The 12,207-nt window shown below is 45.2% G+C and overlaps 1 protein-coding gene across 1 annotated transcript in view; it reads right to left on the bottom strand.

Annotated features, from left to right (window-relative positions):
• Window positions 1–12,207, bottom strand: part of SVOP (SV2 related protein) — an 87,241-nt gene that overhangs the window by 59,115 nt on the left and 15,919 nt on the right. The window contains exons 2-4 of the mRNA XM_060028245.1: window positions 7,043–7,203; window positions 4,567–4,652; window positions 3,026–3,124 (exon numbers count right to left, since the gene is read on the bottom strand). Coding sequence (XP_059884228.1) covers window positions 3,026–3,124; window positions 4,567–4,652; window positions 7,043–7,203 — 346 coding nt within the window. The remainder of the gene's footprint in view (window positions 1–3,025; window positions 3,125–4,566; window positions 4,653–7,042; window positions 7,204–12,207) is intronic.

Raw genomic sequence — 12,207 nt, 5'->3', positions numbered from 1 at the left:
CGGCAGGCGGACTCTCAACCACTGCGCCACCAGGGAAGCCCCATTTTATTATTTTTAACCAAATTGCAGGAGAGCCTAATCAAGCTGTCAGCAAATTAGATCACTAAAAATAATTTTTCATAAACGACTGCTGTGTGCTCTTCAGCACGAAACTTGGAAGTTGTTGAAAAACATCAAGTGGCATTAGTTTATTGAGTTATTACAAAACTCCTTCAGTTTCCTCCCCCCAAAGTCTTTATATGTGAACAAAGCCTTTCATATTCGTATCCGTTCAATAAATATGAAAAGTAGGACTAGCCTAGTGGCTGAACCCTGTCTCATTTTAGCAATAAGTAATGATTCAAGAATGCATGACATAATTGGGAAACACTCCGTAGCCCTCATGAAGAGGTGCGTTCCTGATAAGGTGACTTATGTTTAGCAATTATTTACCAAAATTAATTCTATCTTGTTTTGATCTGTTGCTTATTACTAAAAATTATCATGATAACTTACTGCAGGAGAAAAATGTTAATACTCAGAACCTTATGATCTCAGAAAATTAAAAACAATAACTTAAAATGTCACAAAAACTATGATAGGGTGACAAATGAAGTACTTTCAAGCATAATAAAACATTACATTAAGATAAAATTATCTGGAGAAATGGAATGAAAATACCGGTTCAAGAAGAAAACAAAACAATGCAAAATTTCCAAATTCTTCTGAAGAGCTTATTCATGTTATTTTTACACGGGTGATGGTGGGTAGCAGATAAATATTTCAATTCCACTGGACACATTAAAAAGAGTGATATGGGACTCCCCTGGTGGCGCGGTGGTTAAGAATCTGCCTGCCAGTGCAGGGGACATGGGTTTGAGCCCTGGTCTGGGAAGATCCCACATGACGCCAAACAGCTAAGCTCGTGCGCTACCGAGCCTGCGCTCTAGAGCCCGTGAGCCACAACTACTGAAACCCGCGCGCCTAGAGCCATGCTCCGCAACAAGAGAAGCCACCGCAATGAGAAGCCCACACACCACAACAATGAGCAGCCCCCGCTCGCCGCAACTAGAAGAAGCCCACGCGCAGCAACAGAGACCTGACGCAGCCAAAAATAAATAAATAGATAAATAAATAAATAAATTTTTAAAAAATAAAAAGAGTGATATGAAAATTTAATTTGAACTTTTAATATTTCAATACTCCAGAAATTATATAAGCTGCAACTATAATTTTAAAGTTTTAACGTCAATTTAAAAACTTGTGAGACTCCTGGGGGCTGCATAGTTTTTACACAATTCTTTTCTAGATTAGCGAGAGCAAAAGTGTTTGATGATTACTGTCTTGGGGTAAAGTGTGGCCTTAGTCATGTGCTAAATGATATCCTTACATCCCGAAAGAGTCAAGCAACCCTGTAAACACCCGTTTTCCCCCATTCTCACTCTCCCAGGGTAGACCTAGGCACCGCAGAGTACTGGTTATATATCACAGTAATTACGGTAATCTCACACAGTATTGCCTGTGACAGCAACGATGGTCAGTCTCATCCTTCTTATGTACTTTATGCAGCTGAAGCAGCTCCTGCAGTGCCCTAACTTTTCTGCAGAAAACTTGGCCATGGAACTTCACTGCTTTACTAGCCCATGAGTCCAAACCTGATACCATAGGAAAGTGATCCAGGGCAGTAAGCTGGGGGCAGGGGCTCTGAGTCTGCCTGGCCTTGATTTCAATCCTGCCTCTGCCTCTGATAGACTGTGTGAGTTTGGGCAAGTCATCGCACCTGTCTGAGACTTAGTGTCCTTATCTGTAGAAATGGGAGGAGTAATAACAGCACCTCTTTCATAGGTTGAGAGGGTTAAAGAGGTAAAGCATGGAAAACCCCTAGCACAGATGATGGCATGTAAGTGCTCGTTGATAAATGGTGGCTGTTAGGAACCACTGACAAGGGATCAAAAAGGCCTCGCATCACAAAAACACAGACCTGTGATTATTCCTTAGGAGGTATTAGTGAGAACGAGGAATATAAGAAAGAAGTATCGTCTACCCGACCTCTACCATGGGCTAGGCACTCTAGGGGTTTTGTTGACCATCCGAAGTCAAACAGGCGTTATCACCCCTATTTTGCAGATGATGCAATAGAGCCGAAAGTGTCTCATTCAAGGTCACACATCTCAAGGTAACTAAACCACAAAAATCCAGATGTATGCGCTTATGAAGTTCCTTATTGCCTTGTCGCCAAAGGCCAAAGGCACTCAGGCCATTCTAGAACAGTTGTCCGTAGAAAAACAGCATTCTGGGAGGCATTCCTAGTCAGCAATGACTCTGCCACTAGCTAGGCTGTGTGACCTTTTGCGAGTGACTTAACCTCTCTGCACTCATCTTCCTCAGCTCATAATAGTACCTACCTCATAGCACTGTGAGGATTAAAAAGCACAATGTATGTTGCACATATATTGTATACAGTGTATATAAAGCCATTTGCACTGTAAATGCTCGAAACATTAGCTTTTGTGGGTATCATTATTTTTATCCTCTTATCCAGCCTGGCCATTCCCCTCCCTTTTAGAAGATTGCCGTTGAACTATCTCTGACAAAAATTAAGCGTCTGACTCATGCTCCTCCAAGCCTTAGTTCCAGGGAGCAGCAGCTCCTACAATTTATTGAACATGTACTATGTTGTTTCCAATCCTCAAGTCACCCTCATGTGGGAGGAACTGGCATCTCCTTTTCGGAAGAGTGAGGCTTATAAGGTTTAAGTGATACGATCAGGCGTGTTCCAGCTTCCTGGCAATTGAGCAGGATATCTGGGGCCCCCAGGTAGCTGGAACCCCCAGGAGAGGTTAGAGTTGGCTGCAAAGCTGCCAGGATACGTGAGATGGAGAAGGGAGGAGGAATCTGAGGTAATGGTGTTTCCATTCAGGGTTTAAGTCTTTTCTGTTGAGTCCTTGGCAGCAGAAGGAGGAGGGGGACATCCTACAGAAACCACCCCTCCCCCCCGGGGGGACCAGAAATGTGCACAACAGGAAAGGGCTGCTGGGCTGCCTACCGAGGTCAGCAACGCCACCTGCCAGCTGGGCAGCCGCCACTCGCAGTGCAGCTGCGGCGCAAGGATGCTCAGGATCATCATCTCCATGGCGTCGGCCATCTGCAGGGAGCAAGCAAACATCATGAGGCCAGGATGCTGCCCGGGCCGGGGACGGCTGGCCCTTCACCAAGTCCACGACCCCAAGCGAGTGTGTACAAAAATCCCTCTTCTACCTTCTGCTGAGTGCCCTATCACACATCAAAACACACTGAAAGTTGGGACTTCCCTGGAGGTCCAGTGGTTAAGACTCCACCCTCCCAATGCAGGGGGCACGGGTTTGACCAGGGCGGGGAAGTAAGATCCTGCATGCCGCTGCAGAGCGGTCAAAAATACAATAGCTAAATTAAATTTTAAAAACACACTGAAACAAAGCACCGTCTGGAAGGGTGGGATAGGGAGGGTGGGAGGGAAGGAGATGCAAGAGGGAAGAGATATGGGAACATATGTATATGTATAACTGATTCACTTTGTTATAAAGCAGAAACTAACACACCATTGTAAAGCAATTATACCCCAATAAAGATGTTAAAAAAAACAAAAACAAAAACAAAAAACACTGAAAGCTCTAGTAGTTAAAACAGTGTGGTGCCATGCAGGAATTGACAACTAGACATTCAACATTCTTTGTGTGTGTGTGTTCTCCCATGTTTGGAAAAACTTAGGGGCACTCCCCGAATGAAGTGGTAAGATACCATACTTCGAAAATCAGAAAAACATTTTTATAGAGGTAGAGAGACAATGACTTTTTTCTCTTATAGCTCAATTAAAAACTAGTTTCTCTTTGGTCATCGTTCATGTAGAATTGTCAGTATTGTTAATGAGTGACCTTTTAATATTATTAAAACATACTGGGAAGCCCTGGTAATTAAATATAGTGGTACCTTTACTGGATTAAACAGACAAGAGCAATGGCACAGAAATGAGAGTCAAGAAGCAAACCCATGTAGCCGTGGGAATGTGGTGGATGATAAAGGCGGCTCTGCAAATTAGTGGGAAAAATGATGTGGGGAAATTGATGACTGTTTGGAAAACTATGTAGTTAAATCTCAGTCTTGCACTAGTCACAAAAATCAATTTCAATTGTATTAACGGTCCAGATGCATTATTTGCTTTAGGTAGATTAAGGGAGTTTGACGAGGGCTCATGAGCCCCTTAAAACAAAGGCACATTTTGATCTGTGCATGTTTTTCTAGGGTGAGCCTCACAGATGACATCAGAATCTTATAGAAGCCCTGAGCCTCAAAGGGTTGAGAGCCACTTAATTAACCAGAAGCTTCAACTTCTCCTTGAGGGCAACTGTCAACCACACCTAACCTCCGCAGCCCCCAACCCCCAGACCTTCATTATCACCCAGGGTCACTCAACCCAAACTCTGCTGATTCAAGCAAAGGCTCTATGTGGAAGGAGCTGTGTCCTTCCATGTAGACCATGGAAAGCCAGTTGAGCAGCACAGGTGTTCCTTGGAAACTGAAGGGGAGGTCACTGTCCCCAGAGATACTTGCCCAAGCCAAGCCGGTGAGAACAGAGAGCTTCCATTGAAATTTTCCAAAACCAATGGCTTCCACCGCATCTTCCACCATGAAAGTATCTGGGAAGGAGAAGGGGGAGGTGGAGGAAGGAGTCAGTGCATCTCGCAGTTGTCCTAGTGTGTGGGGCCTAGGTGGGGGCGGGGGTGTCCCTGGCCAAGCTCTTTAAAGGCAGTGCCTGCTGCTTCTAGAACTTATCCTAGAAAAGCCTTCCAGCAAGCATGCGAAGCAAGCATGGACTTGCTGCGAAGTCCAATGCAACACTGTTTCTACAAAAGGAAAAACTGGACCACCCAGAATGTCTATCAACAGGGAATTGGTTAAATTATTTTATATATTATATTTAAATGTTTATATATCTACATTATGAAATACAACCCATCTGTTTAAAAATGGGCAGATATAGAAAGATGTATATATTGCTAATTTTAAGAAAACAAAGCAAGATGGACCACGGGAAGCAAGTGTCCACAGACTGTCGACAGGGTTATCTGTCAGCATTCACTTTTTTGTACATTTCGATCATGTCTGAATGCTTCCTAAATAAACACATATTATTTGTATACTCAGAAAAAAATAAGGATATAATTTAGAAGCTCATAAGTGTTTTGAGAAAGACGAAAAGACTAAATGCAATGTGGTGTGCTGGATTGGTTCCTGTAACAGCACTGCTGGGAAAACTGGTGAAATCTGAATGAAGTCTAGAGTTTCCTGGACAGTATTGCACCGGTGTTAATTTCTTAGTTTTGACAAGTGTGCCATGGTTAAGTAAGATGTTAACTTTAGGGGAAGCTGCATGAAGAGTATATGAAAAACTAACAAACAGACAAAAAAGATTTTGAGAAAGACAAAAAGAGTATACGAGAACTCTCTGTGCTATCTTTGCAAATTTTCTGTAAATTTAAAATAATCCAGGGACTTCCCTGACAGTCCAGTGGTTAAGACTCTGCGCTTCCAATGCAGGGGGCACAGGTTCAATCCCTGGTCGGGGAACTAAGGTTTGCATGCTGCACAGCAAGGCCAAAAAAAAAAAAAAGTCCAAAATGAAAAGTTAACTAAAAAATAAAAATACTAAAGGAGCATGCTGGGTGGCCTTCCTGTGGGGCCTCTGAGGATCTCATCAGCCTCTGCTGGGAGTTGTCATCTTATCAGAATTTCAATCATGGGCCCCTTATAGCAATCATAATTTTCTCTAGAAGTATGAGCTGGTGTTTATCACACCAGCAGGGTCTGGTTTCCTTCAGTAAAAATACTGAGGAGAAAGCAGAGTGAGTTCTATAACATCATCAATAATAAGAACGGTAATAGTAGTAATATAATGGTGACTTTATGGAGTGCTCCCTGTGGGCCAGGCACTGCCCTAAGAGCTTGATGTACATTATCTCATTTACTCCCTGTCACAACTACTAGTTAAGGCTCAGTCTTAGCCCCATTTTACAGAGGAGGACACGAACTTGCCCACTGTTAACGTAGCTGGCACACTGAGCTCTGGGAACTGAGCCCAGATCAGCCTGAGCCTGAAGCCACTGCTTCTAACCTCTGCCTCCCCTTCCTCCCCAGTCATTGCCTCCTTAGATCTGCCAACAACAGGCCTTGGGCTCAAGCCATTAATCCTCTCTCTTGTTGGGAATCGCTCTCAGGAATGCATAGAATGTTTTCATCCATCAGCATCGTCAGGTGGTGAGGGGAGACCAGGTCCCCTAGCACCGCTTCAAGTCTCTTGTTTGACCATCTGTATTCAGAGGGAGCACAGGGTCATGGGTAGGAATGTGGGCCCTGAGGCCAGATTTCCTGGGTGTAAATCCAGCTTGGCTAAGTCCTAGCTGTGTGACCCTGGGCAAGACACTTAACCTTCTGTACTTCCGGGTCCTCTCCTGGAAAATGGGAAAGATAATCGTAATACTTCCAATGGGAACTGTTGTGAAGATTAGATGGGTAAGATGTGTAAAGTGCTTAGAACAGTGCCTGGCACAGAGTAAATCCTCAGCCTGTGTCTGCTGCTCTAATCACTACTATCATCTTCACAATCACCATTGCCACCATCATCATTACATTATCATCAGCACAATCATCATCTCTAGCATCATCATCATCATCATCATCATCATCATTATCATCTCTATCACCATCATCATCACCATCACCATCTCCATCTCATCCTCATCATCATTATCATCTCTATCACCATCATCATCACCATCATTGTGGCTGCCATCCTCAGCGAAGTGTTAGTCAATGTTGTTGACTGTCAGGGATTATGATATAACCTTGCCTGCTGAAGAAAGCCATGTAGGTCCAGCCCCACACTTCCAGTGTCACCCCTGGCCTCCAGGCCCTCCTACCTGCCCCTTCACAAGATCCCTCTGAGCATACCACCTGGAGAGGCAACCCTGGTACCTCAGAGCCCCTGACTGTGGCCTGGGCCGACACCCCAAATTCAGGGTCCCCTCACCGTCAGTGGGATTGGCAAACTCCTTAGGCACAGCTGCCCCATCATCCAGCTCGACGGCCTCTAGGCCTGCACGGACCCCTTCAATCTGGACCTCATGCTCTCCCGAAGCCGTGTCGTCCTCTGACCTTGCACTCTCGCCTGTGCGACGGAATTTCACCACCCTAGAGGACAGAGCAAATCTGGTCATGATGGCTAGAACTCCTCCTCAACGGCCTTGCAGTATAGCTGTTGTGTCCAAGACAGGTGACAAGCTTTCTCTCATGGTCCAGAGAGTTGAATGGGTGGAGGAGAGGTGGGGGTGGGCATTTCTGTTGAGCTGGACTGTGGGGAGGGTGACAACTTTAAGGGCTGCCTAGTACAGTTGGATGGGTTGGGCACTGCACAACTCCAGGGGGAGCCCTGTTCACATGGCAAGTTATGTGAATGAGGATATCCTTGCGCTAGACCTAAAAACTTGTTGGAAGTACATGTGTTTCAGAATTTACGTTCCTCTATCTATATCTAATGGAAGTAACAATTTGGTCACCTAAGGGTAACATTATGCCCACCAAAAGTTGCCCACACAGTACTTTTTTTTTAATTTAAAGTGGATGCCAATGTTTTAAAATTAGGAGAATTCACATAAAAATCCAGATTCCCGACATCTCTTTCAAAGTAGAATATCTGGCCATCTGGGGCACACATTCTAATAAGGCACCAACGTGGCTAGACCAGGGCTAGATGCGACACATGATGCACAGGTGACCACAGTGTTGTCCTCTCCAAATAACCTCCAGCCCTGACAGTCTCCTGCCACTTATCTTTATACTTGCTCTGTGTTCCACTCACTTGGCACTTTGTCCCCTTTGTCTGGCTCTGTAGGCATTTGAGTTTGAGACCCCATGGACTCCACTCTCAACACAATACATTCCTTCACACTGTGCTGCTTCTTGTTACTCTGGAAAACGCCTTGACTTTTCTGAGCAGCAACTTCTTAATCTGGGACTCAGAGGCAAAAATACAAGTCTCCTCCAACTTCCTCACCCCCAAACACAAAACTCCTGCTCTCTGCCAGCCCTGTGGTGAGTTTCAGGGTGATGGCAGCAACAGGAGAGATGAGTCCCTACCCTCCCAGGAGAGAGTCATATGGAATGAGTAATGCCCATTTCTCCCAGAGCTTTGAAAAACGGAGTCTGCGATGACATGGGCATGAAGGGCAGAGGGCTGATGAGGGACTGGAGGGCAAATATGGGCAACGTTTTTAAAAGGTAAAAATGGAGACATTTCTAAGTAAAAAGTATTGCTATCAACATCATCATCAATTAATTATTGCATTATTCCATACATTTCACCAAGAATAACTGGTACTCTGGCATAGAAAGGGTAAATCTTCAGATTCCAGAAGGCTGGGGAACATTCCCTGCTTGTGAATTTGGAGAAAAGACAGATGAAATCACGGCAGTTTTGTAAATACCTGAAACTCCATTTGATGGCAAGGCTGGGCTTGGACAGCTCCAGCTGTTAATCTCATCTTGTGTTGGAAATACGCGGCAGAGCGCAGAGCACAGGGTTTGCAGGCGGATCGGCTGGGATTGAAGCTTGGAGCAAACACTCCATCCCATCCACTACCACCACTGCACTCTCCACCACGCCCACCACCGTCTAGCAGCACCTGTGCCTCGTTCTAGGTGTTGCTTTCCATGCACTCGCTCTGCACGACAGCTCTATTAGGTTGGTATTATTATCACCATTTTACAGATAAGAAAACTGAGGCCCCAGAAGTCACAGGACTTACCCCTGGTCACAGAGCTAAAAAGGCATGGAGCCAGGGTTCACCCCCAGGTCTGTCTGATCAAAACCTTGCGTTTCTGCCAAAGACAGGATACCATTCAAACCCTTCCATTACTCCCCATTTACTCCATCCCCCCCATCCAAAATCTTTTATTTTGAAATATTTAAAGAATATAAGATTGAATAGATAACGATGACAGAAATGTCTTTGATTCTGCTGTCCAGCTTAAAGACTAGACACTACTAGTAGGTTGAACCATATGAAATTGCCAACATTTGACCATAATTCAGTTGAAGCCACCATGTCTCTTTCCCAGTCTCTCTCTCTCACATTTTCATCGTTAATACTCTTCCTTGATCAGTGCTCTTTACAGGCATCGTTATTGGACTTCACCCTCACAATAACCCTGAGACGTGGTGACCATTACCATCCCCACAGCATAAGATATACCTATAGTCACTCTGAGCCTCAGTTTACCTTGCTATAAATTAGGTGTAATAGTTTTGTCCTAGGTCGAATTCCTTAGAAGCAGAGCCTAAAATGGGATTCTCTTTTTTTCACCTGTGGTAAAATACACGTAACATTAAATTCAACATTGTAACCCTGTTTAAGTGTAGAGTTCTGTGGCATTAAATACATTTACAATATTGGGCAACCATCACCACTGTCCATTTCCAGAACTTTTTTTTATCTTCCCAAACTGAAACTCCATACCCACTAAACACTAACTTCCAATCCCCTTTTCCCACCAGCCCCTGGCAAGAACGATTCTACTTTTTGCCTCTATGAATTTGACTGCTCTAGGGACCCCACATAAGTGGAATCACACAGTAGTTGTCTTTTCATGATTGGCTTATTTCACTTAACATCTTCAAGGTTCATTCACGTTGTTACATGTGTCAGAATTTCCATCCTTTTTAAAGGCTGGATAATGTTCCATTGTATGAAATGTGATCCACAGGGAGCTCTGGAGTGTGAATTGTACCATGGAGATTGTCCCACCCAGAGGTCTGGGGGCTTGGCTCGAATCAGTCAATCACTGGTCATGCCACCCCAGGGATGGAAGGCATAACTTCCCAGGTATCCCCAGGTGAAGTGGCTCCCCTCAGTCAAGGGACACCCTCCAGAGGTGACTGCAGCTGTGAGCTGTGAGCACCCATGATTGGCAGCAGCTGGGGGATGATCAATCTGGTAAAGGGAATCTGGGACAGGCACCAAGGGTATCTGCTACCAAGGGTATCTGCTGTATGGACCAACCATACAGCTATTTATTGAGCACTTACTAAATGCTAAGAGCTATGCCTTTTACATTATCTCCTGTTAGTTACCCTGATGATCAACCTACGAATGAGTTAATGTTATTATCCCCATTGTACAGATGAGAAAACAAATGCTCAGAGAGGTTAAGACACTTGCCTGAGGTCACACAGCTTGAAAGAACTGAGGCTTCAGCCTGGATGTCTTTGGTATTAGAGCCCTGGGTCCTAATCACTAAGCATCAGCGCCTCTCGCGAGCATTCACCTGTGTCTGGGGAATGAATGTGAAGCCCGAACCCAGCTGCCCTGTGTGGGTGGGCTTGCCAGAGAGTGGATAACGACGTGACCTGGCGCAGGAACAGAAAGGCACAGCTCGATTCCAGCCTGGCTGACAGCTCTTCAGGTTGTCACATTTGTGCAGGGGCTCTTGAGCTGGATGGAACTTCGAAATCCCTGCGGGGCTGGTCACAACACAGAAGTCGGGGCCCCACTCCAAGAGGGTGTGACTCAGAAAGTCGCGGTTGGAGACTGAGATTTTGCATTTCCAGCACGTTCCCAGGTGGTGCTGCTCTGGCTGATCCAGCGACCGAATTAGCGCCTTAGAGGCAGGCAAACGATTCTGCCCACCCCACCTTCCCCACCCCGAGTGCTGAGGGGCGGAGGCTCCTACTCTGTTGGCTGAGCTGGGTGCCTGCAGCTTACGCTCCTCACGCGAGAGGCCCGGAACCCCCGTGGCACGGGACTCAGACAAACGTCCCTGCAGTCCAGAGCTGGGGCTTCCTTTGCAGCTGGAAGGCAGGTGTCACCTGGGAGCAAAGGCCAGGAGACAGACTGCCTTAGGCTTAGCTATCCGGCATGAAGTTGGAATCTGGGGCTTCATTTAAGCAACACTTTTACAGCAAGAGCACCATTTTATTCACAGTATGTATTGTGTTGGCCAAAAAGTTCGTTCGGGTTCTTTGCAGAACATGGGGGAATCCGAACGAAGTTTTTGGCCACCCCAAAATTTATTTGGGGGTAGCTCTGGAGGGATGGGGATTATGGGGATGCTCTGAAGCCAGTGCCTACAAACTGAGTCTCAAAGCCCCCAAACCATACTGATGTATAGCATTTGCCAATATCTGTGGGGTAAATACTCCCACTGTGACCAATTTTAAGCTCTCAGTGGTTAAATAACAGGCTCTGAGATGTTCTGAATATTTCACAATCTGCCCACTAGAGCTTCTGTGAGTAGCCTCCAGCATAACTACTGTAAAAAGTCCTCAAATCGCTGTCACAAGCTACAACACAGATGAACCTTGAAACACGATGCTGAGTGAAAGAAGCCAGACACAGAGTCACACATGTATGATTCCATTTATGTGAAGCAACTTCATAGAGACAGAAAACAGATCAGTGGTTGCCAGGGGCTGGGGAAAGAGGGATGGGGAGTGACTGCCTAATGGGTACAGAATTTCCTTTTGCGGTGATGAAAATGTTCCGGAATTAGATAGAGGTGAAGGTTGTACAACACTGTGAATGTACGTCCATGTTCCCAGCAGCACTATTCACGACAGCCCAAAGGTGAAAACAACCCAGGTGTCCATCAGTGGATGAGTGGACAAGCGAAATACAGTCTGTACATAAAATGGAATATTATTCAGTTTCAAAAAGGAAGGGAAAGGGGAATTCCCTGGTGGTCCAGTGGTTAGGTCTCCGTGCTTTCACTGTCAAGGGCCCAGGTTCAATCCCTGGTGAGGGAACTGAGATCCCACAAGCTGCACAGCCAAAAAACAAACAAAAAACAGGAACAAAAAAGGAAGGAAATTCTGACACATGCTATAACATGGATGAACCTTGAAGACATGCTAATAAGTGAAATATGCCAGTCCCCAAAAGACAAATACTGCATGATTCCACTTATATAAGATACTTAGAGGAGTCAAATTCAGAGACAGAAAGTAGAATGGTGGTTTCAGGGGTTGGAAGAGGAAGGAATGGGGACTTAGTGTTTAATAGGTACAGTTTCAGTTTGGGAAGGTGAAAACTTTCCAGAGGTGGATGTTTGCACAACAATGTGAAGCACTTAATGCCACAGAACTGTCCTCTTAAAAATGGTTAAAATGGTAAATTTTATCTTATGTGTATTTTGCCATTC

Source organism: Delphinus delphis, chromosome 13 (assembly GCF_949987515.2).
Source record: "Delphinus delphis chromosome 13, mDelDel1.2, whole genome shotgun sequence".
NCBI lineage: Eukaryota > Metazoa > Chordata > Mammalia > Artiodactyla > Delphinidae > Delphinus > Delphinus delphis.
The sequence above is the reverse complement of the archived record's forward strand: the minus strand, read 5'-3'. Positions and strand labels throughout refer to the sequence as shown.